Source organism: Oncorhynchus nerka, linkage group LG25 (genome assembly GCF_034236695.1).
Source record: "Oncorhynchus nerka isolate Pitt River linkage group LG25, Oner_Uvic_2.0, whole genome shotgun sequence".
NCBI lineage: Eukaryota > Metazoa > Chordata > Actinopteri > Salmoniformes > Salmonidae > Oncorhynchus > Oncorhynchus nerka.
This window is the reverse complement of record NC_088420.1, coordinates 44584331-44610352: the sequence shown is the minus strand read 5'-3', so window position 1 is coordinate 44610352 and position 26022 is coordinate 44584331. Positions and strand designations below refer to the sequence as shown.

Below are 26022 nucleotides of genomic sequence, written 5' to 3'. Positions count from 1 at the left end.
CATTCCATTATGGCTACCTATAGACATTGTGCTGAGGTGTAGATTAAACTTTCACTTATAAACACAGCATCATATAATATTTGTGTTAGTTATGATTTATGAAAAACATGATCCATCTAATGAATGCCTTCCCGACTGGGCACAGACTTAAGTTCAACCTCTAGTTTTGTTTCATATTTGGTTATGTTTTCGACTAATGTGAATTTAACATGAAATCAACAAAAAATATCACCATGTCATTGGATTTAGGTTAAAAGTTGGGTGAAAAAAATACAAATTGCCCTTAAGTTGATTCATTTTTGCAAATCCAATCAGTTATCCGCGTTGATTCAAGGTCATCTCATAGATTTCTTTGGTTGAAATGATTTGACTAATTTTTGACCAATGGGTTGGCTCTCTGCTTGATCACTTGTGCCTTATCCAAGACCAAGTTGCCTGTGACTAATGTGTGTTAGCGTGTGTGTGCATGTGTGTGCTTTTTTTGGGGGGGGGTTCTGGTCTGGTTTTCTCTGTGTTAGGGAGTACACATGGCTGCCAGATTGCTTTGCTGAATGAGGAGGATTTTGGGGGGATGGGAGGAGGTGGGAGGAGGGGAAGAGGGGTAGTGCGTTCATGGAGAGGAATGGACAGCTTAATTAATAACCACTGTCCCCTTTCTCCATGACCCCAGCCAGTCACACATACTCTCCCTGCAACCCCAGACAGCCAGGAGCAGCTAGATGCTCATGAGCAAATATTGATGGTGCTGTACTTTACAATGTGGAGATCAGAGAGAGAGGGTGAAGGCTGGGACTAGACTGGACTTACACTGGGGAAATCAACAGGAAAGAATACGGTAAGAGCGAATGATAGAGAGGGACAGGTTGATTCTTTGTGTGGGCTGAGAAACTGGCCTGGAGGCCCTTGTTGACGTCTTCATGTGGGCTGTTGTTTAATCTCTGGGGAAATTAGCCCTGGCTAATTAATTAAAGCTATGTCAGGTGCGATTTATAAAATCAGTGGTTCACATGGTGATTTACCTCCTCTCTGCTCACTGCATGATGGTGTCAGTTAACGTGGCCATGGGTGCTGTTAGTCAGTAACATATTCAGGGAGACCATGGAAAAGTTTGGGGAACTGTGTTCATTTTAGTGTGATAACAGAGGAATAGACTAGCAACTCTCAATGATCTCTTTAATGAATGTACTGCACAGGAACAGACCTCACTTAATACAGAATATAACCTAAAGGGAATACTCGTCAAAATAATTGTTTTGGAATTGTTGTGTTGGGTACATTGTGGTTATGGTTACAGCAATAAGGGAAACATCACATAACACAAGACAAGAAGTCTGAGTCCATGTCAATACTTAAATCACATCTTTTTAGGTCTGGAAGATAAACATCAATATCAGGAGTTTTTTGTGTAATTCCCCTTTAATTGTGAATCTAGCAGGTGAGGAATGTGTTGTCTAATGTGCCAGTCTAGTGATGGTTCTGTAATGCTGTTGCTCATTTCATGGCAAAGTTAGCAAATACCAAGTAATAGATCAAAATGATATACTTCCTGATGATATACTTCTGCCAGGTATGCCTACTTTACAGTAAACATTAAACTGAGAAAGTTTTGGGGAAATTACTGTCTGTCAACCCACAAGATGGTTATCACATCAGCTGGCTACACACAGAAATAAGTGAAAGAAATACATGCGCACCACACAGACATACAGGGGAAATATAGCTGGAAATGAATTGGCAGCTATTGTGTTAGGTTTGGCATTTTAAGCCAATAGTAGCTAACCGGGGGTAGGATAATGTCAGCGTTGCATTGATTAGATAGTAGCTGGGAACTTGCAGTGTCTAATACTTGTGAGATTTGTTAATGACAATTTGCAGTGGAACATGTGAAGATTGCATGTACTTTCAGAATTGTTTGGGGAGCTAATCATAGGTGGGCTGAGAGCTACCGGTAGCTTGCGATCAACCTGTTGGAGACCCTAGTTTAACATGATTTTGCACTCCACACACAATTATATGTAAAGTCCCTCAGTCGAGCAGTGAATTTCGAACACAGATTCAACCACAAAGGCCAGAGAGGTTTTCAAATGCCTTGCAAAGAAGGTTACCTATTGGTAGATGGTTAATAAATAAGAAAAAGGCAGACATTGAATATCCCTTTGAGTATGGTGAGGTTATTAATTACACTTTGGATGGTGCATCAATACACCCAGTCACTACAAAGATACAGGCGTCCTTCCTCACTCAGTTGCCGGAGTAGAAGGAAAACGCTCAGGGATTTCACCAAAGGCCAAAGGTGACTTTAAAACAGTTACAGAGCTTAATAGCTGTAATAGGAGAAAACTGAGGCTGGATCAACAACATTGTAGTTACTCCACAATACTAACCTAAATGACAACGTGAAAAGAAGGACTGTACAAAATAAAAATATTCCAAAACAAAAGCATCCTGTTCGCAATAAGTTAATAAAGTAAAACAGTAGAAATGTGGCAAAGAGATTAACTTTATGTCTTGAATATACTTTCTATTTTATTAATTATTTAACCAGGCAAGTCAGTTCAGAACAAATTCTTATTTACAATGACGGACGATGCTGGGCCAAATCCAGACGATGCTGGGCGCCGCCCTATGGGACTCCCAATCACGACCGGTTGTGATACAGCCTGGATTCGAATCAGGGTGTCTGTAATGACGCCTCAAGCACTGAGAGGCAGTGCCTTAGATCTCTGCGCCACTCGGGAGCCAAAAAATGTTATGTTTCGGGAAAATCCACTCTTCATATTTTCAAGCATGGTGGTGGCTGTGTCATATTATGGGTATGCTTGTCATCGGCAAGGACTAGGGAGTTTTTTTAGGATAAAAATAAATGGAATAGAGCTAAGCACAGGCAAAATCCTAAAGGAAAACCTGGTTCAGTCTGCATTCCAACAGACACTGGAAGACAAATTCACCTTTCAGCAGGACATTAACCTAAAACACAAGGCAATATATACACTGGAGTTGCTTACCAAGACGATAGTTGAATGTTCCTGAGTGGCCTACAGTAGTTGCAGCTTAAAAATATATGACAAGACTTGAAAATGGCTGGGTGAGGAAAACATTTTTGTAATCAATTTTGAATTCAGGCTGTAACACAACGAATTGTTGAATTAGTCAAGGGGTATAAATACTGTAGCAGGTTGAAATTCGCTGCTCAACTGAGGGACCTTTGAGATAATTGTATGTGTGGGGTACATAGATGAGGTAGTCATTAAAAATCAGGTTAAACACTATTATTGCACATAGAGTGAGTCAATTCAAGTCACTATGTGACTTGTTAAGCAAATGTTTACTCTTTAACTTAACAAAGGGGTTTGAATACTTACATTATTTATTAATTTGTAAAAATTCTCTAAAAACATCATTTCTGTCTGACATTATGGGGTATTTTGTGTAGGCGAGTGACATAAAATCTCAAATTCATCCAAATTCAGGCAGTAACACAATAAAATGTGGAGATCAAGTTTATAAGTAGCCTGGCTGGGCTGATGAGACAGTGGATTGCGCAGTCAGATGGAACAGAGTAAATAGACATTTTAACATCATAGATTTAGCCGATGGAAACTTGTGCAATAGACATCGGATGGAATGCGGTTTTAACCAATCAGAATTCAGGATTAGATCCACCAGTTGCATAAAATGTATTTTATCTGTACCGTGGCAGATTTAAACAGATTTCAACTGTAACTTGGCCACTCAGGAACATTCACTGTCTTCTTGATAAGCAACTCCAGTGTAGATTTGTGTTGTAGGTTATTGTCCTGCTGAAAGGTGAATTCCTCTCCCAGTCTCTCGTGTAAAGCAGACTGAAGCAGATTTTCCTCTAGGATTTTGCCTGTGTTTTGCTCCATCCATTTATTTTTATAAAATAAAAACTCTGCCTGTATTTGCTGATGTCAAGCATACACATACCAGGATGCAGTCACCACCATGCTTGAAAATAAGGAGTCAGTTACTCAATGAAGTGTTGTGTTAGATTTGTCCCAAACACAAGGCTATGCATTTAATCCAAAAAGTGTATACATTTGTTGTGTTTTTTTGCAGTATTACTTTAGTGCCTTGTTGCATACAAGATGCATGTTTGGAATATTTTTATTCTGTACATATCCGGCAGGGCTTGGACTGTAACTGGTTAATCCTACTTTGTAAAACAATAGAATGTGAAGATATCCAAGGGGTCCAAAAACTTTTGCAAGGGCTAAAGAGTTGTCTGTGAGGTATTTAACAGGTAAGCTACTGTATCACAAAGCTGCTTAACAAAATGTTAAACTCACACCAACGTTATGTCTAGGTGTATCTTCGTTTCTTACAGGATTGGACTGAAATCATTTACTTCCATCATCTTTATTCTGAGCTGAGGTCCATCCAGATTTGTGAATGAATGAGTGGGTGGGCCCCGAAGTAAATGTGGTGGGACCACTACAGATCCCACACAACGATGGATTCCCATTGTCCGAGAACTCACACTTCTTTGGTAAGCAACCTTCAGTGACGAGCCTGGACCCAGATCAGTACTGTATGTGCTTCATCTAACTCCTCCTACTATTTTCGTCAAGCAATACATAATATGCAGTGTATTATATACAGTTGAAGTCAGACGTTTGCTTACACCTTAGCCAAATACATTTAAACTCAGTTTTTCACAATTCCTGACATTTAATCCTCGTAAAAAGTTCCTGTTTTTGGTCAGTTAGGATCTCCACTTTATTTTAAGAATGTGAAATGTCAGAATAATAGTAGAGAGAAATGATTGATTTCAGCTTTTATTTCTTTCATCACATTTCCAGTGGGTCAGAAGTTTACATACAATCAATTAGAATGTGGTTGCATTTCCATTGAATTGTTTAACTTGGGTCAAACGTTTCGGGTAGCCTTCCACAAGCTTCCCACAATAAGTTGGGTGAATTTTGGAACCATTCCTCCTGACAGAGCTGGTGTAACTGAGTCAGGTTTGTAGGCCTCCTTGCTCGCACACGCTTTTTCAGTTCTGCCCACAAATTTTCTATAGGATTGAGGTTAGAGCTTTGTGATGGCCACTCCAATACCTTGACTTTGTTGTCCTTAAGCCATTTTGCTACAACTTCGGAAGTATGCTTTGGGTCATTGTCTATTTGGGAGACCCATTTGCTACCAAGCTTTAACTTCCTGACTGATGTCTTGAAATGTTGCTTCAATATATCTGCATAATTTTCCCACCTCATGATGCTATCTATTTTGGAACGTGCAGCAGTCCCTCCTGCAGCAAAACACCCCCACAACATGATGCTGCCATCCCCGTGCTTCACGGTTGGGATGGTGTTCTTTGGCTTGCATGCCTCCCCCTTTTTCCTCCAAACATAACAATGGGCATTATGGCCAAACAGTTCTATTTTTGTTTCATCAGATCAGAGGACATTTCTCCGAAAAGTACCATATTTGTCCCCATGTGCAGTTGCAAACTGTAGTCTGGCTTTTTATGGCGGTTTTGGAGCAGTGGCTTCTTCCTTGCTGATCGGCCTTTCAGGTTATGTCGATATAGGACTCGTTTTACTGTGGATATGGATACTTTTGTACCTGTTTCCTCCAGCATCTTCACAAGGTCCTTTGCTGTTGTTCTGGGATTGATTTGCACTTTTCACACCAAAATACATTAATCTCTAAGAGACAGAATGCGTATCCTTCCTGAGCGGTATGACGGCTGCGTGGTCCCATTGTGTTTGTACTTGCGTACTATTGTTTGTACAGATGAACGTGGTACCTTCGGGCATTTGGAAATTGCTCCCAAGGATGAACCAGACTTGTGGAGGTCTACATTTTTCTTTCTGAGGTCTTGGCTGATTTCTTTTGACTTTCCCATGATGTCAAGCTAAGACATTTACATTTACATTACATTTAAGTCATTTAGCAGACGCTCTTATCCAGAGCGACTTACAAATTGGTGCGTTCACCATATGACATCTAGTGGAACAGCCACTTTACAATAGTGCATCTAAATCTTTTAAGGGGGGTGAGAAGGATTACTTTATCCTATCCTAGGTATTCCTTAAAGAGGTGGGGTTTCAGGTGTCTCCGGAAGGTGGTGATTGACTCCGCTGTCCTGGCGTCGTGAGGGAGTTTGTTCCACCATTGGGGGGCCAGAGCAGCGAACAGTTTTGACTGGGCTGAGCGGGAACTGTACTTCCTCAGTGGTAGGGAGGCGAGCAGGCCAGAGGTGGATGAACGCAGTGCCCTTGTTTGGGTGTAAGGCCTGATCAGAGCCTGGAGGTACTGAGGTGCCGTTCCCCTCACAGCTCCGTGAGGCAAGCACCATGGTCTTGTAGCGGATGCGAGCTTCAACTGGAAGCCAGTGGAGGGAGCGGAGGAGCGGGGTGACGTGAGAGAACTTGGGAAGGTTGAACACCAGACGGGCTGCGGCGTTCTGGATGAGTTGTAGGGGTTTAATGGCACAGGCAGGGAGCCCAGCCAACAGCGAGTTGCAGTAATCCAGACGGGAGATGACAAGTGCCTGGATTAGGACCTGCGCCGCTTCCTGTGTGAGGCAGGGTCGTACTCTGCGGATGTTGTAGAGCATGAACCTACAGGAACGGGCCACCGCCTTGATGTTAGTTGAGAACGACAGGGTGTTGTCCAGGATCACGCCAAGGTTCTTAGCGCTCTGGGAGGAGGACACAATGGAGTTGTCAACCGTGATGGAGGCACTGAGTTTGAAGGTAGGTCTTGAAATACATCCACAGGTACAGGGCGGCAGGGTAGCCTAGTGGTGAGAGCGTTGGACTAGTAACCGAAAGTTCATATCCTGAGCTGACAAGGTACAAGTCTGTCATTCTGCTCCTGAACAGGCAATTAACCCACTGTTCCTAGGCCATCATTGAAAATAAGAATTTGTTCTTAAAAACCTCTTATGGATAGGGGAGACGCTAGCGTCTCAAGTGGCCAATAGCCTCGGGAAATGCATAGCACCAAATTCAAATAAAACGCGATAAAACTCCAACTTTCATTAAATCACACATGCAGGGTACTCAATTAAAGCTAGTGGTGAGAGCGTTGGACTAGTAACCGAAAGTTTGCAAGTTCATATCCCTGAGCTGACAAGGTACAAGTCTGTCATTCTGCTCCTGAACAGGCAGTTAACCCACTGTTCCTAGGCCATCATTGAAAATAAGAATTTGTTCTTAACTGACTTGCCTAGTTAAATAAAGGTACAATTTTAAAAAACCACCTCCAATTGACTCAAATGATGTCAATGAACCTATCAGAAGCTTCTAAAGACATGACATCATTTTCAGGAATTTTCCAAGCTGTTTAACGGCACAGTCAATTTAGTGTATGTAAACTTCTGACCGACTGGAATTGTGATAGTGAATTATAAGTGAAATAATCTGTCTGTAAACAATTGTTGGAAAAATACTTTTGTGATGCACGAAGTAGATGTCCTAACCGACTTGCCAAAACTATAATTTGTTAACAAGAAATTTGTGTAGTGGTTGAAAAACAAGTTTTAATGACTCCAACCTAAGTGTATGTAAACTTCCGACTTCAACTGTAACAGTATATGCACAATGCAATGGCGATTTTTTCCCCCCTTGGTGGGGCAAAGGCTTCTTTTTTTATGCATGCCAGCAAAGCCACTACACAACACAACACAACACTAAACAATACATGAATTGCACTATAACGGTGGCAAACGGTGCCCACAAACTGTTGGGCCCTACATAAAGCTGTCCCAACAGTTTGTGGGCACCGTTTGCCACCGTTATAGTGCAATTCATGTATTGTTTAGTGTTGTGTTGTTGCTGAACACCGTGGAGTGTTCAGCACCGTGGAGTGAATCCTTACCACCGCTACACCTGGTTATCAACGGAGCCTCGTCTGGCAGGGAAACAGTTCATTCAGCCTCATTTACTACCTTTTTTTAAATATAGCTGATATGGCTGACTTGCTTAAACAAATGTAGTTTCTACTGACAATTGAGATGTACAAAGGATAAATAAAGGGGGCCTATAAGCAGACAATGAGAGCTCATACAATATTCAATGATGACATTTCTCTAAACCAGGCTATAGGCTACATGTGCACCACCAAGTCAGAACAGTAGGCTAAGTTATGAGGAGGAAAGGGACCAAATTATTAGGGTGAGACACATGGGATATTACTACACGATATACACTTAGTATTACTTTCTTAGCTACAGTGTACATATCTCCCTGGCGTATTACATCATCTATGCAGCAGCATACAATACATTTTTGGACTCACCTTGTTGTGCTGTGCTCACTTGAACAGGAAGGTGGTGCGGAGGTCCTTCATCGGCAAATTTAGTCATCAAACTTTGTCATCAAAGTCTGTCTTTCTCTGGATTCTTGGTGCTTTCTAGACATTTGGGAACTCAGAAAGAAACAAGGTCAAATCCTGACTTCAGTGATCTTCAGATTGGAGCTCTAGAAAGAGGCCCGAGTTCCCGACTTGGAATTCTGAGTTGGATGACAGTTCAAAACGTATTTTCTCAGTAAGATGTTGTCTTGAACACACTGACGTCTGAGATTTCCCAGTTCCGAGTTTCCAGTTGTTTTAAACGTGGCAGAAGTCATGCTGGAATGACAGCATGGCCAATGTATTCAACCTTTAATGGCCGATGGTGTTGCATGTGAATGTTTATCCTTTTAAGCTTGGAAAAGAGACCCTTAGTCTTAGACTTGGGACCATACAGCCACTCCACTGAACAGCAGGCTAGGGATTGCTTTGCAACGCTTGCAGCTAGCCACTGATTCCTTCCAAACCACTCATTGTTGAATTTGTGATTTCCAACTGTTGTATAATGTTTATGTCCAATGGCCGATGAGCACCGATCTGTTTTATCTATCATTTCTGTTGATATGACAAGGATTGAAAAGGATTTGCCAGTCGATTGTCAACTTGATTCATGATGATGACTGCTTGTCTATCTTGCAAGCTAAGCTTTTGAAAGATTGATGTTGACATGATCAGTCCAATCAAAGCTACGGTAGATATAACATGATTTAATGTCATTTTATCTGTGGCCAATTAACTTGAGCCTTCTTGGATGGGCACTTCTAATGTATATCTATGGCAGCAACCGAGAGGCTTGAATTTTCAAGCTCTCCCTGTAGATTTTGCGGTGACGCAGTGTCCACATGAGTGATAGAACTCTGAGCCAATCACGGTGCAACTAGAGTACATTACTAACCCCAATGCTCTGTATTTTCCACTGGCTGCCCCATCACCACCACAGAAAGCACTAAGCTAGGCTAAAACACCTGCATTTTGGAGCTGCCTTTCTCAAGAATGGAAAAAAGAGACCATATTTGTATGCAACTTTATTAAGTCAAAAATTTGCATAACCTGCCATGGGCAATGCGGGTCAACACTGTACATATGGCATGGCAATGATTGTTAGGAGAGTTGGAACATGCAGATCTGGGATCAGGCGATCCAGTGGCCAGCTCTGACACACATTACACCTCAGGCAGTAGCAGCCAGTCACACAAGCCAGATGTCAAAGTGACTTTACACATTACGGAACCAACTACCTGTAATGATGGGCAGAAATGTCTGTCAGGTTAATAAGTAGCCATGGCAACCTTTGCTCCCATTTGGCACTCCTAAGTCAGACCTCAAACAAGCACCAAGGTGTTCTGTTCTAGGACTCCTGTACCAAATTCTTCTGGAGAAGTTCCATTGACAAAGATAATAGAGGGAGGTATGCTGAGGTAGAAGAAGTAAAAGGTAAGAGTAGAGCCGCAGAGGGGGATTACTTTTCAGGTGGTCCGAGAAAGAGAGAGAGACCTGGGTGTGCTGGGTCACCCTGAGATGGCCATGGTCTAGATTAGAACAAATCTTCAGGTCAGAATCTCATGCCTGTCAATCGTATTGTGTCAGCTTGGATTATGTGTATTATAAAATGAGTTTGGATAAACTCAACCCTATAGAACTGTACGGCTACATTCCAGCAGCTTTTTTTTTGTGTTCCAGTATTTCCTTTTACCTTAATGTATTTGAATGAATAAAAGTGAAATGAAATGGTTCCAATGCTAGCTGACCTTCAAGGGTTCATGCCCACATAATATAAATATCATTATTATAATGTATGACACTGATGATAAAGCATTGTGAAATATCAATATATGTAAAACATAAATAAGATAAGTACTATCATCTCTTTGGAGAATAGCTGGAAAGCTCAAGCCGTCCCGTCAATCTGCTGTGACAGTGTGTTCTGTAAGAGTGTGAGGTTATTTATGCCTGGGTTTATGTAGGTTACTATCCCCTGTTATGTTAATGTTTAAATACTCTGATTAAGTCACTATCTAATACTACTGTAACAGCTGGAAAGTGATTTTGACAGTCGTACTACACTATCCTTGGGAGAGCACAGGAGTTATTGGCTTGTGAAATGTGTAGCTATTGTGGATTTTCTGAACCATGCTGAAGCCAAGCTGACTTTTTAGTTGGCTAAAGAAACTTTAGCCAACACTTCTAATCAGTGATACGATAAGTTAATCTATGCGTCTTTCTTTTCTCCTCTCAGATATTCTGGCAGATCAAGGGAGCCCTCTGCTCCAGGACCAAGAGGTCTTATCCTTCACCAACTATCCCAGCATGCAATACCCCTCGGTGGAGCCCACCATGTCCTCCCCTCCATACTACTCCAATCAGAATTACTACCCCCAATACAGCGTTGAGGAGTGGTACTCACCCACAGAGATGTATGAACTGAGGAAAGAACCCCTGGAGGGTAGCTACGATGTTGAAATGGAAGAGGCATCCGCCATAGTGCCTGCGGTGTGCAAGAGGACCAGGCACACTTCCCACGCAGGCAGGGTCAAAGGGGAGGAGCTGTGTGTGGTGTGTGGGGACAAGGCATCTGGGTACCACTATAACGCTCTCACCTGTGAGGGATGTAAAGGTAATTGCAGTGGTTAAGTGTGCTACATCTTTATCATAGCTGTAGACATTGAAGTGTTACGGACTACAGGTCTTCACCGTCTTCTACAACATAGATCCAAATAAGAGCATCTTCTACATTCAACACTTGAGAAACCACTCTATGGATGGGCTCACTTCTTCTAAAAGCCTGTGTTGATCACTTCTGGTTTTGCTCTGTAGCTATTGCTAGAACAGTATCGTAATCTGAATATAGTTGGGATATTCTATAATGTAATATGATGTCTACAGAGTAGCCCACTGGTATGACAAACATCCAGAAGGTGATCAGTATGATATTTCGTCATGACGAGGATGAATGAATGAACTGTCTCTGGACTCAGTGTCAGGAGTAAGCAGCATGACTTTACTGAACGTCTCCATGTAAAAATGACGAGCTCAATGACACCCAACATGAAGAATCACAACAACACCTGCCTCACCTTCTAAATGATAGCATTTCTACTCTATTTCTTGTAAATCCTCAGGTGAATGGATGTTATGGTTGCGGTCACTGGGCTCTTCTGCCTCGTATCTGAGTGTAGGTTTGAGGTTTGGTTGTCTCTAGTCGGTTCACCCTCCGGATATAACTCCCACTACGCGTTCCACTCTATAATGGCGTAGGGAACCAGGAGCTAAGCAATGTTAATGTGTGTCGTTGTACTCATCTCCTTGCACTTGAATGTCTAGTTACCTGTTCCAAGCTATCGAGTGTGTGCCCACTGTATGGAACCAGTCCAATAAGGCTCTTAGGGGGCATCTTTCTCACACTGGTAATTAGTGTAAAAATAAAATACAATTTTATTGGGCTGTATACATATGTTACAGATGTTACTGCGGGTGTAGAAAAATGCTGATGTTTCTAGCTACAACAGTGCAGTAATACCTAACAATACAAAACAATACACGCAAATCCCAAAAATGTATAAAATGATTAAGAAATAAAGAAATATTAGAATGAGCAATGTCAGACTACGCAATATAAATATATACAGTGCATTCGGAAAGTATTCAGACCCCTTCACTTTTTGCACATTTTGTTATGTTACAGCCTTATGCTAAAATGGATACAATTAGACATTTTTCTCATCAATCTACACAAAATAACCCATAAATACTTTGACATAACTATTCAGACCCTTTGCTCTGAGACTCGAAATTGAGCTCAGGTGCATCCTGTTTCCATTGGTCATCCTTGATATGTTTCTACAACTTGAATGGAGTTCACCTGTGGTAAATTCAATTGATTGGACATGATTTGGAAAAGCACAAACCTGTCTATATAACGTCCCACAATTGGCAGTGCATGTCAGAGCAAAAACCAAGCCATGGGGTCGAAGGAATTGTCCGTAGAGCTCCGAGACAGGATAGTGTCGAGGCACATATCTGGGGAAGGCTAACAAAACCTGTCTGTAGCATTGAAGGTCCCCAAGAACACATTGGCCTCCATCATTCTTAAGCGGAAGAAGTTTGGAACCACCAAGACTCTGAAGTTCAGGGCAGGATACTGGGCGGAGTCCGGCTAGTGGTGACTATTTAACAGTCTGATGGCCTGGAGAACTGTGTTTTCCTTGGAGCGGGTGAATGCATCGGTGTCCATGACATGGCTGGTTTCCCCTTTATAATCCATGATTGTCTGGAGTCGCTGCCACATACGTCTCGTGTCTGAGCAGTTGAATTGCCTGTTTGGTTGCCTTACGGAGGACATAGCTGGACTGTACACTGTGTGGCCCTTTTGAAAGGGGTTAATGTTAATGGTTTGAAGCACCCATTGGGAATAGGTCAAGACCAAGGGCATAGATCAGCCACAAACCAATGCCATCACTCCATTAGCGGTTTTATTTCTGGGAGATCCAAGGCACGGTCCACCTCTACCACATACAGATCCTAATTCAACCTATATTTTACAGGAAAATAATCCAGCGACAGGTTTGAACATTAATCCATAATGTTGCTTGATCGGTGGTTAGGCTATATAGTTGGGCAAAAGTAGGCTACATGTAAAGTGCAATACAGTAAATATAACTGTGTTTGTGTGGGTTTTCAGTGAATTTAATTAAATCACAAAGCTCATCTCCAAATTCTCGGCAACAAAAGAGTGATCAAATTAAGATCCTGCATCTGTAGTGGTGTTATTTGCTTTACAGTACATAATACCACTAGTATTTCATCATATGACCAAAGACTGAGGTCACTGGGTAATTGTTCTGATTACTGCCTTTAGGCTTCTTCAGACGGAGCATCACAAAGAACGCCGTGTACAAGTGCAAGAGTAAAGGGACCTGTGAGATGGACATGTACATGCGCAGGAAGTGCCAGGAGTGTCGTCTCCGGAAGTGCAAGGAGATGGGCATGCTGGCAGAATGTGAGTATATCAGCACTCACGCGACCAGCTGTTGGCATCTCTCCATTTATCATCATGGGATACTGCACCTATTATGTCACACTTGATGGTACAGTCTGTGAGGTACTGGTATTATTGATAAGGAAAGGGACCAAGAGTCAAGGGAAACCATAAAGCATCATTACTGAAAGATTCAACAAGAAAGGTGGTCATGACATTTGAAGGAACCCCCATGTTTCTTCACTCTTGATGGCCTTTACTCCAGAATCCATGTAGGTGCAGATGCATAGATCTGCTATTGCATCGCTAAGCATATTGCGATTTCTTATGTGCAACAGATTATCTTGCCAATGACAGGAAATGAATTTGGTGATAACACCAGCTCTTTGATTTACTACTATGTGCATTTATTGCTTGAGAGACTACACTGCAGGTTTTAATAACGCATGATACATGGTACCATAGTACCTGCCCGTACAAAAATTAATATTCAACCGCTTTCTTTTAATTCAACTGAAGCACTGGCAGATCTCAGAGGACCTTTAAGAAGAAGTGCACCTGCTATTTCCCAATATAACAAATTGCAGGGCATATCTTCAATAGTATTGCATTTTACCACTCATGTATCCATTTACCTTTCAGGTATCCATATAAATGACATTGTTAAACAGTCACTCACTCTCGGTATATAATTCAGATTGACATGTGTCTAGCTGTGAGCCTGACTATCTATTCAGACTGTATGATATCATCATAATGTTCGTTAAATGCGCTGGGGACATTCTCAGATCATAGCAGAGAACTCTCATTTTGGATTCTGACACGACTGCTTTGAATTTCACTGAGGGACAGTTGTGTCATACCGCTCACAACAGAAAGGTCTCACCATTGTTGCTATTCAAGGGAGGGAGAGGCAGAGAGAGAGTCAACTGGAAGATAAGGTATTTTTGCAGAAACAAAAGAAGAATGGGGAAAGTAAGGTGTAGATCTTGATCAAAAAGACATGGTCATGATGAAATCTTTGTGTTCTTCCCTCTATCCTAATCCTACCACTAAGGAGACCCAATTGGTGGGTGTATTTGGAGTATCAGGCAAGGGGAGCAGGAGGACGGAGTTCACCATTAACATACTCGCTGCATAAAATACAGGAGTTGTATAATTAAGGAATAAGGCATGAGCGGGTGTGGTATATGGCCAATATACCATGGCTAAGGGCTGTTCTTATGTACTGTACAATGCAGAGTGCCTGGATACAGTCCTTAGCCGTGGTATATTGGACATACTGTATACAGTACCGCAAACTGTTTACCAACGTAACATTTTTTGGTTTGTTTGTGGTGCAGGGAGTCAGCTGTTTGTTCACCCACACCTGCGCACAATTGCTAATAAGCCATCCACAACCGTCCGACTATATGTGAAAAAGTGAAAATCTGAGGTTTGCACCTGACCCTAAACCGCAAATATAGAAAATGTGCTATGGGCTACAGTCAAAGACGACAGAACAATGTTTTGACAGGGGGTGCACGATTTTTGGGCCTGATTTAGATATGCTTCTGCTTTGGTAGGCAACTTGTCTATAATTAGATACATGCAGCTTCTCTTCTGTCATTATATGTTGCCCTAGAAGACTAAATAAACCCTTGTTCACCAGAATAATGTAAAATCACTAGAATGAATGCTTCAATTTATTTGACATCGGTAAAGTTTTCTCTCTCATCTTCTTTTGCTGAGAAAATATGTTTAGGGGCCCGGGAGAAAATGCAATAACTAAAAAAATACTGGAAAGATTTTCTGTGCAAAATTTGCAGATGACATCAGTTTGACCGGTTGTAAGGAAATAGAAAGCTGTGAAAACGACCCAACATGTTTCTGATAAGATTTCAGTTCGGCATGGATGCATATTTTATGTGGTTGAAATACTATCAGCTTTTACGATGCTGATAAAGATAGATACCGTCTGTAGAGGTGCTAACTGAGCATTCACATTCTCTCAAGATGCTGAAAGAAATGAATCATATTTCTCCACTCCTGTTCACGAGTCAAAATTTGGCATACATTTGGTGTATCATTTTACAGCAAGAACTGCTTAATTCTGCTGGAGTTCATATTAAGGCTATGTGAGGGGTTATAGACCTACAGTCAGTGTCCAGAACTCAGTTTCCATTTAACCCATCTGAACAGTAGGCTACAGTTCCCTTGACGTGCCATAGGCAGATTGGAAGTCCCTGTCTCATGACTGTTAAATTTGTATAGCGCCTCACAATCAACACACATAATATAGCAGCACTGCTATCATCCTCTTTTACCACTTCATCAAACCATTACTTTTCTGGTCCTCCTTTCTCTTTATTTTAAACTGTCCTTTCGCAGCTTATCTCTTATTGAATTAAACTCCGACATTGTCATTTTTGCCTCCGTGGATTGATGTTAAGTTTTTCTGCCTGTTCCCAAAATAATTTGGTGATTGGTGGGTAGGATAATTTGGCATGTGTACAGTTAGGCCCTAAAGCTTAGGCTTATGCACTAATGCCAAATAATGAAAGAAAAACCTCAATATAGCCTATAACACAAGAATTATAAATTTTTCTATTTTTAAAGGTTTTGCTTTCTCTTTATTTCTCTTTACGCCACCCACCCGTCCTTCATCCACACAATATTTAATGACCTTAAACCCATATCCACAGGGACTGCGGGTTAGGAGTAAACCCGTGCATCACTAACATGGCTTTAAGCCAATCAGCGTTCAGGGCTCAAACCACCTGGTTTATAATTTAGACTATTACTGGGGATTTCTCAATTTGTTATAATGTCTAAAAGAGTTCCCTAATTATCTGAACTATACATCTGAGCTAACCTCTTACCTTAGGTGAGAATTAATGTTCAAAACTTGCTCAATAACTTTCTCAAACCCATAGTTACACTATAAAGCCAATTTAATAAAATATCAAACACCCTGCTGTATCATTGGGCATCAGGCCTTTTCTGGCTGGCTACGATGCGTTCACAAAGAGAATCACTATTGAACAAGTAGGGGTGAAATTCTCCTTCAACACATTGTGTTTGAACCCTTCATCACTGCCCACAGGTCTGCTGACAGAGATCCAGTGTAAGTCTAAAAGGCTGAGGAAAAACACCAAGGCCTCACCAGGAGAGTCCACTTGGGACGAGACAGAGGGTGGAGACAGCAAGCAGGTCACTTCCACCACCAAACTGTCAAAGGTAAAAGCTCCCCTTTTTGCTCTTTAGAATGTTTTTTGTGCTTCAAAATGTGAGTGTCAGTGATTCCCAATGAAGGAATCTAAATACAGAACACTATTTATTAGAAAATTATTTACTACAAAATGGTGTTAGATGTTTATAGACAAAGACAAACTAACCATTTCCTGAATGACCTTCCTTTGTAAAAAATAAAAAATAAAAAAAGTTTGAAAAGTATTCTCGAGAACTCTAAGATAACCTGTGTTGTGACTTTACTTTCATTAATCTGATGACTGTTATTTATCTTATCAACTAACTATGTTTAATTGTTACCTGGCACCACGAGAGCAGCTGTTAAAATAATTACCTATTATATCCATAAAACAGTCAACACATTAATCACAACCTCTTATCATATCATCATTCTGAACAGTCATAACCTCTTGCATCTGAAAAAACAGCCTTACTTCTGATTCAGTACAACACAAATTGGTTTAATTATTTATTTACTAGCTAACAAAATTGTAACACAGAATAAATATACACACTTAATACATTAGGAAAAGGTCCTTAGCAGACTGACACAACATATGGCTGCTTCTTACACAATGACATGGAGAGAGATTGAGAGAGAGAGAAAGATACACTTATCGTTGATACACTTTAGGAAACTACTCTCACAGTAATCATATACTTTGCACACAAACGGCTGCCCATTTGGAGTAAGAAATCATTAACGTTTAAAGGCCTTCGTTCGCAGTGGGTCTCTGTCGGAACCAGCCCTCCTTAGGAAGGGTGTTGGGCCTTTCAGCGGTACGCCTATAAGGCTCTGATTGTCCAAAAGGTGGCCTCCCTATCGGCTTCTACTGTTATTCACTCTGGAAGATGCTCCGTGGAAGATAAGCCGTGTCGATGGTACCAGTGGGGTGATGAGAGTAGCAGAATACGTTGGTTTGAAGTGTAGTAGAATAGTCCCACTTAAATGTGCTTTTCTAGATACTTTCCTAGGACAGCTAAACAGCCGTACCAGTGATTGTCTGAGAGGGGAGTTTTCTTCTCTATCTCGTGTTGGTATTCAGGGTTCAAACCACTTTACACACACAGCTGCAGCCTGGCGACGTTCTGGTCTAAAAGTTCATTTCTTTACCAATCCTTTTATGCACTCTAGTCGAAAGGGGTGGTTCCGTCAGGCTGACACACTCTCTTACCTCACTCGGGGCGTGACTACTTACTGTGCAAAGGTCAAAAGAGACAAATTATCTTATGGATCCTAAAAGCACAGTCCTAACTTAACAAAAATACATTCATCATTGTTTAAATACAACATTAAGGTTGGATAGTGTATATACTTTTCAAATTACAGTATATCCTTTATAGAAACAATTACAACATCACTAAATAACAACCCATATGACATTATTATTATTTAGATCACCACTGACCATTCCCCACGTTCTCTGTTAGGACTGTTTTTCTAGTATTCGCTTTAGAACGTGTTAGAGTTTTGGCGGGAAAAGTCTCTGGAGACAAAGGAACATTTCTGTGTTAATTTGGCGAGGGATGTTCTCTGGATCTCCTTTAATTTACGACAGGGTGTGAGCTGTCAACCCCCCACCAGCTCCCTCCTCCCCCCTCTGTGGGTGAGAGAGGGTCTGGTTACTGTCGTCCATTGCCAAGCTGATCTGACGCATTCGGATCCTCACAGGACAGTCATGACACCTGCCTAAATAACTATCGCCCTGTATCACTCACATCTGTCAATTGTAAGTGCTTTGAAAGTCTGGTCATGAGACAAATCAACACCATCATCCCAGACACCCTGGACCCACTCCAATTCGTACCGCCCCAATAGATTCACAGATGACGCATTCTCAATCGCACGTCACACTGCCCTCTCACACATGTACAAGAGGGGAAATAACTATGTGAGAAATCTGTTCATAGACTACAGCTCAGCGTTAAAAATCATAGTCCCATAAAAGCTCATCGCCAAGCTTTTGACCCTGGGACTGAACACATCCCTCTGTAACTGGATCCTGGACTTCCTGACCGGCCAGCCCAGGTGGTAAGGGTAGGCAACAATACCTCTGCCACGCTGACCTTCAACACGGGGGCCCCTCAGGGGTGCGTGCTTAGTCCCCTCCTGTACTCCCTGTTCACCCATGATTGCATGGCCACACACGACTCATTGGTAGGCCTGATCACGTCATTGATTAGAAAACCTACAGGGAGAAGATCAGAGACTTGATAGTGTGGTGCCTGGACAAGACCCTCTCCCTCAACATCAGTAAGACCAATGAACTGATCATAGACTACAGGAAAAAGAGGGGAGAGCACGCCCCCATCCACATTGACGGGGCTTTAGTGGAGCGGGTCGAGAGCTTCAAGTTCCTTGCCATCCACTTCACTAATGACTTAACATTGTCCACATTGTCCTCTTGAAGAGGGCATGACAGCACCTATTCCCCATCAGGGGGCTGAAAATATTTGGCATGGGCTCTCTGATCCTCAAAAAATTATACCTCAAAGCGCTACAGAGGGTGTTGCGGACTGCCAAGCTCCCTGCCGTCCAGGACCTCTACATCAGGAGGTGTCAGAGGAATGCCCAAAAATGGCAAGACCCCAGCCATAGACTGTTCACTCTGCTTCTGTCCGGGAAATGGTACTGGAGCATCGGATCTCCGACCAACAGGCTTTGAGACAGTTTCTACCCCCAAGCCATACGACTACTTAATAGCCATAAGACAGCTAAATAGTTAATTAATTGTTACAGACTATCTGCATTGACACGGTGACTGAGTTCATCAGGAAGTGTATAGAGGATGTTGTTCCCACTGTGACTATTAAAACCTACCCAAACCAAAAACCGTGGATAGATGGCAGCATTCACGCAAAACTGAAAGCGCGAACCATCGCATTTAACCACACGGTGACTGGTAATATGGTTGAATACAAACAGTGTAGTTACTCCCTCCGTAAGGCAATCAAACAGGCAAAACATCAGTACAGAGACAAATTGGAGTCGCAATTCAACGGCTCAGTCAAGACGTATGTGGCAGGGTCTACAGATAATCATGGATAATAAAGGGAAAACCAGCCACGTCGTGGACACCAACGTCAGCGACGTAGCGGACACAGTCTGTTGTCCCCACTTGCTTCAAGATGTCCACCATTGTTCCTGTACCCAAGAAAGCAAAGGTAACTTGCTTAGTCCCCTCCTGTACTCCCTGTTCACCCACGACTGTGTGGCCACGCACGCCTCCAACTAAATCAAGTTTTCGTGCGAAACGACGGTGGTCGGCCTGATTACCAACAATGACACTACAGCCTACAGGGAGGAGGTGAGGGCCCTGATGGAGTGGTACCAGGAAAATAATCTCTCCCTCAACATCAACAAAACAAAGGAGCTGATCGTGGACTTCAGGAGACAGCAGAGGGAGCATGCCCCTACCACATCGACAGGACCGCAGTTGAGAAGGTGAATATCTTCAGAAATGGTCCACTCACAGACAATGTGGTGAAGAAGGCGCAACAGCTCCTCTTCAATCAGGAGGCTGAAGAAATTCGGCTCCTAAAACCCTCAAACTTTTAGAGATGCACAATTGAGAGCATCCTGTCGGGCTGTATTACCGCCTGGTACGGCAACTGCACCGCCCACAACCACAGAGTTCTCCAGAGGGTGGTGCGGTATGCCCAAACCACACTGCCTGCACTCCAGGAAACGTAAAGCACCCGATGTCACAGAAAGGCCAAACAGATCATCAAGGACATCGACCACCCAAGCCATGGACTGTTCAACCCGCTATCATCCAGAAGGCGAGGTCAGTACAGGTGCATCAATGCTGGGAACGAGAGGCTGAAAAACAGCTAGTATCTCAAGGCCATCTGACTGTTAAATAGCCATCACTAGCCGGCTACCACCCGGTTACTCAACCTTGCACATTAGAGACCGCTGCCTTATGTACATAGACAAAGAATCACTGGTCAATTTAATAATGGAACACTTGTCACTTTAATAATGTTGACATACCGCTTTACTCATTTAATATGTATGTACTGTATTCTACTGTATTTTAGTCAAAGCCACTCCGAGATTGCTCGTCCTAATATTTATAGATTTCTTAATTCCATTATTTTACTTTTAGATTTGTGTGTATTGTTGGGAATTGTTTGATACTACTGCACTGTTGGAGCTTGGAACATAAGCATGTTGCTACACCTGCAATAACATCTGCTAAATATGTGTATGTGACCAATAACATTTAATTGGATTAGACCCTATCTTGCACACTCACAAGACTATATAAATGCACTATATACACACTCACTCACACACTACACTGACACTCTCACACAAAATCCACACACATTCACATACACACACATAACACACACATACCGACACATGCACACACATTCACACACAATTTCAACACTCATCATATGCTGCTGCTACTCTGTATCTACCTCAAACACCTCATACCCCTGCACATTGATCTGGTACTGGTACTCCCTGTATATAGCTGCACATTGATCTGGTACTGGTACTCCCTGTATATAGCTCCACATTGATCTGGTACTGGTACTCCCTGTATATAGCTGCACATTGATCTGGTACTGGTACTCCCTGTATATAGCTGCACATTGATCTGGTACTGGTACTCCCTGTATATAGCTGCACATTGATCTGGTACTGGTACTCCCTGTATATAGCTGCACATTGATCTGGTACTGGTACTCCCTGTATATAGCTCCACATTGATCTGGTACTGGTACTCCCTGTATATAGCTCCACATTGATCTGGTACTCCCTGTATATAGCTCCACATTGATCTGGTACTGGTACTCCCTGTATATAGCTGCACATTGATCTGGTACTGGTACTCCCTGTATATAGCTGCACATTGATCTGGTACTGGTACTCCCTGTATATAGCTCCACATTGATCTGGTACTGGTACTCCTGTATATAGCTCCACATTGATCTGGTACTCCCTGTATATAGCTCCACATTGATCTGGTACTGGTACTCCCTGTATATAGCTCCACATTGACCTGGTACTGGTACTCCCTGTATATAGCTCCACATTGATCTGGTACTGGTACTCCCTGTATATAGCTCCACATTGATCTGTACTGGTACTCCCTGTATATAGCTCCACATTGATCTGGTACTGATACTCCCTGTATATAGCTCCACATTGATCTGGTACTGGTACTCCCTGTATATAGCTCCACATTGATCTGGTACTGATACTCCCTGTATATAGCTCCACATTGATCTGGTACTGGTACTCCCTGTATATAGCTCCACATTGATCTGGTACTGGTTCTCCCTGTATATAGCTCCACATTGATCTGGTACTGGTACTCTCTGTATATAGCTCCACATTGATCTGGTACTGGTACTCTCTGTATATAGCTCCACATTGATCTGGTACTGGTACTCCCTGTATATAGCTCCACATTGATCTGGTACTGGTACTCCTTGTATATAGCTCCACATTGATCTGGTACTGGTACTCCCTGTATATAGCTCCACGTTGATCTGATACTGGTACTCCCTGTATATACTTAATTATTGTGTTGTTTATTCCTCTTGTATTACTATTGTGTTACTATTGTTTTTTATTTTGTAACTCTGCATAATTGGGATGGGCTCATAGGCAAACATTTCACGGTAAAGTCTACACATGCACCGAATACAAAGGGCGACAAATACAATTTGATTTGATTTTAAATGCCCTATACTGATTACTGGATATGGGAATAGCATGATAATGACAGCCCAGTGTTAAAATTAACTATGAATATATCAACATTTCTAAAGCCCTGTTGCCACCAACAGATTGTATTACTCACAGCTAAGACTGCCACTTTAAAAGTATGACTCATAAATAGCCTTAGTGTCATACAGAATAGATTAAAAACTGATTGCTAATGGTTTTCTTTCAGGAGAAGATTGAGCTCAGTCAAGAGCAGCAGGCTATTTTGAGCTTCATCGTAGGAGCTTACCAGAAACATCGAATCCCTCAAGACATGGCCAAAAAACTGGTATGTGATATCTCCTACAATTCTAGCAAATGATTTCTCTTTCAGCAAGCCATCGTATATGCTTTACAACTCAGACTTATTCACAGTTCATGGAAGACACCATAAGAGACCCTTGTAACATATCCCAGAGTAGATGATTTCCAAGTAAGACTCCAGCAATGACTTATACCACATGCGCTCTATCCCAGTAGAAGTCAGACTGTTCTCTCCCTCATAACTTAGATGCAGTTGCACAACTCTCCTTATCAGCCAGCAGTGTCATAAAACTTCACACACATTCTGTAATTATATTTTGTGTCCCCTTGTTTCTCCAGCTACAGGAGCATTTCAATGCAGATGAGAACTTCCTCCTTTTGACAGAGATGGCCACCAGTCATGTTCAAGTGCTGGTGGAGTTTACCAAAAACATTCCAGGTCTGGACTTCTATGATAATGGTCATTCCAACCTTTTCTCTTGAAAGAAGTAGAATATAGGATACTCCTATTAATTATCAGTCAACCTCTGGCCTTTTGTACTCCATACTAAGAGTCTAATTCATGTGACCGACTAATACTGGTTCATAACATGTAAATAACAGAAATTAGTTATTAGAAAAGCACAAACATAAAACATTTCCAGCACAATAGCAACATGATAACAACAATTAACTTGTTTGACTTAATATCATAAGTCAGAGCGGGTACTGATACGGGTCATTACAGTGACACAAGACTGTGTTCGTCCACTGAGCAAAGGTCTAGGCATTAACTCAGGAAGCTAACACAAGTCTTCAGGTCTCAGGCAAGGTTACTCATCACAGAAGCATAGTTCACCAAACCACCTCTGTTACACTGCATTGAAATGGAAAGAAAAGTCTTCCTTAACTAATGTCTTTCTGTTGAGGCTTCTACTGAGTGACTTTATTTAGCCTAGTTTTATTTACTAGCAGGATTTTTTCTGTTTCATAATTTTTTATTTCTCACAAACCGTAGGGGAGGTCCATCCTTCCTTCCCTTCCTCCTTGCAATAGCCTCTCCTGACTGTGTTTGCATGCTTGTGTGCATGCGTGGATATGGCCCTGACAGGTTTCTCTGCCCTGGACCATGAGGATCAGATAGCTCTGTTAAAGGGCTCGGCAGTGGAGGCCATGTTCCTGCGCTCAGCACAGGTGTTTACCAGGAAGCTACCCCATGGACACACAGAGGTGCTGGAGGACAGGATACGCAAGAGTGGTACGTTCATACTGGGAATCTGGAGCATTTAAGGGAAAATACTATGACAATACTCTAATATACATCAACAAGTATACTACTGTTACTAGATCTAAATGGTGGTTATCATCACTATTATCATGAAGTTGTATTTTTTTTTACCACAATCTGTGGTTGTATGAACATGTACACTTCCTATCTGACTCATCACCTTGTGAGGGCTTCCAGCCCTCTCCTCCACCACACACACACACACACACACACACACACACACACACACAACTCCCATACTGTACTGTAGATTAGATCTGTCTGCAGGCAGCCACGCAGGTCTGGTATGAATAATGGATGGGCCTGCTCTATCTGATGATCTATTTGACGAGGATGCTGGCAGACTAGCAGTGTACGGACCTGTTGATCCCTGGCCAGGTGTGGATTACCCACGTAAACTGACCACTGCCCGCCAGGTTGGGGTTCATTCCGTTGTGAGCGCGTATGGGCATTGTGCCAGGCAGTGTGGTAGGGGAGTAAAAGAGGGATGCCTTCTGATGCTAGACTGGATCAGTTAGAGCTATGCCAATGATTTATCCTCCATAAACTGCGTCACTCCGTCTCTTGGCACCTCTCCAGAGTGAATGGATTGGTGGAGAGATATTCAAGCTAAAGGCCAGTCTGAGGGGAAAATAGAGATGTGGTGTCTAAAGAGGCTATTGTTCTTTATCTAAACATCAAGAGCCCTATTGTCCCCCTCTCTCCCTCTGTGCGCTCCTGGCATTTCTGAAAGCTTATGGCTCTGATGTATCTGACTGGAGGAGGTGAATTGTTTTGGTGGAGGTGGGGGTAGTTCTGCTCTCCGTATTTTTTAAATTGAAATCTGCAAAAGGTATACGCCAATAGTATGTTACCTCAAATCTTATATCACATCTTTTGGTTCATTATAGTGGGACTGTATGGGAATTATAGTAAGTATCAGTACATCATCTATGCTTACACCTTTGTACCCGTTTTAACCCATTCCCCTCAGTGATATATGAACTATACTGCCATCTATGGAAAATACTGCCATCCAATGGTTGTGCATTGAATACGCATCTCCACATCTTTTCCAGGAATATCAGAGGCGTTCATTACACCCATGTTCAACTTCTACAAAAGCATCGGGGAACTCCAGATGATGCCGGAAGAACACGCCCTTCTCACCGCCATTACCATCCTGTCACCAGGTGAGCTGACTGCTGGGCATGTGGCACAAGTAAAAATATAATGGTCAAATCAACTGAAATAAACTCAATTATTTGGTTTGAGGTTGCTTAAAGTTGATGTGCCGCATGCCTCTATTAATCATTTTTAGCTAGTGGTGGCTAAAGTTATCTGAAGTTTGTAAACTGAACCATGGAATACAGCTTCTCTCCGCCTATAGACTACTTTCAGGGTGAAAAGCCATCTGTCATTTGGTTGTAAAATACGGAACTTCCCCTTTAATTTATTATCCTCTACAGACCGGCCATACCTGAAAGACCAGCAGGCAGTGGAGAGGCTGCAGGAGCCTATGCTGGAGTTGCTCAGGAGGTTCTGTGCAATGCAGCACCCGCTGGAGCCCCAGCACTTTGCCCGTCTCCTGGGACGGCTGACCGAACTGCGAACCCTCAATCACCACCACGCCGAGATGCTTACCTCTTGGCGCATGAGCGACCACAAGTTCACCCCCCTCCTCTGTGAGATCTGGGACGTACAGTGAATGATACATAGAGGCTGCATCGATGGATGGATGAATGGGGGAGAGGAGAGGACAACAAACATTTCAACCTGACGCCTACCATTTCAGTAGCTGCAACCATTTCGAAAGCTGAACATCGAACCATTTCAGAACTTATGACTGCGATGCAATAAGACATGACACCGCTTTCAGATGTTGGAAATTGATATTGTGTAGGCTTTGCTCAGTTGTTCTGTGAGACTTCGTGATGGGCTACTTGAATGTGACCCCCCGTTGCAGACCAAAGAAACTTGGAGACATTATTTAAAGAAAAGATCTCCCAACGGGATAATGGACTTATATTGTCAAGTCTGCCAGATTTTGTAGAAAGTAATCTGATAACACCCCTAGTATTGGCAAATTATCTTCTGACTAGTACACTTGTAGTCATGATATTGTTTGGACCCAGGCACAGGAGTTTGGACTGGATCAGTTTGACATACGATCTCTCTTGTGGTTTATAAATACACTGAACAAAAATACAATGCTCAAAAAAATAAAGGGAACACTTAAACAACACAATG

The 26022-nt window shown here is 42.3% G+C and overlaps 1 protein-coding gene across 4 annotated transcripts; it reads left to right on the top strand.

Annotated features, from left to right (window-relative positions):
• Positions 1–665: 665 nt before the first annotated feature.
• On the top strand, positions 666–26022 carry LOC115109554 (bile acid receptor-like). Of its 4 annotated transcripts, none has more exons than XM_029634562.2 (10): positions 666–835; positions 4328–4510; positions 10562–10939; positions 13181–13321; positions 16386–16519; positions 22456–22551; positions 22866–22965; positions 23617–23763; positions 24852–24965; positions 25242–26022. In XM_029634562.2, the coding sequence occupies exons 2-10, from the start codon at positions 4414–4416 to the stop codon at positions 25478–25480; spliced, it is 1446 nt and encodes a 481-aa protein (XP_029490422.1). In that variant the 5' UTR covers positions 666–835; positions 4328–4413; the 3' UTR covers positions 25481–26022. The 4 variants fall into 4 exon arrangements, with proteins under 4 accessions (XP_029490422.1, XP_029490421.1, XP_029490420.1 ...); XM_029634561.2 differs by having other exon boundaries at positions 667–835; positions 4349–4510; positions 22453–22551; positions 25242–26020; XM_029634560.2 differs by having other exon boundaries at positions 667–835; positions 22453–22551; positions 25242–26020.

What these genes read in the sequence shown, in the direction of transcription:
- LOC115109554 (XM_029634561.2), top strand. Translation starts at nt 4,414, where the DNA reads ATGAATGAGTGGGTGGGCCCCGAAGTAAATGTGGTGGGACCACTACAG. An exon ending in AAGACATGGCCAAAAAACTG is followed by an intron (nt 22,552 to 22,865) that starts GTATGTGATATC and finishes TTGTTTCTCCAG; the next exon opens with CTACAGGAGCATTTCAATGC. An exon ending in GGACAGGATACGCAAGAGTG is followed by an intron (nt 23,764 to 24,851) that starts GTACGTTCATAC and finishes CATCTTTTCCAG; the next exon opens with GAATATCAGAGGCGTTCATT.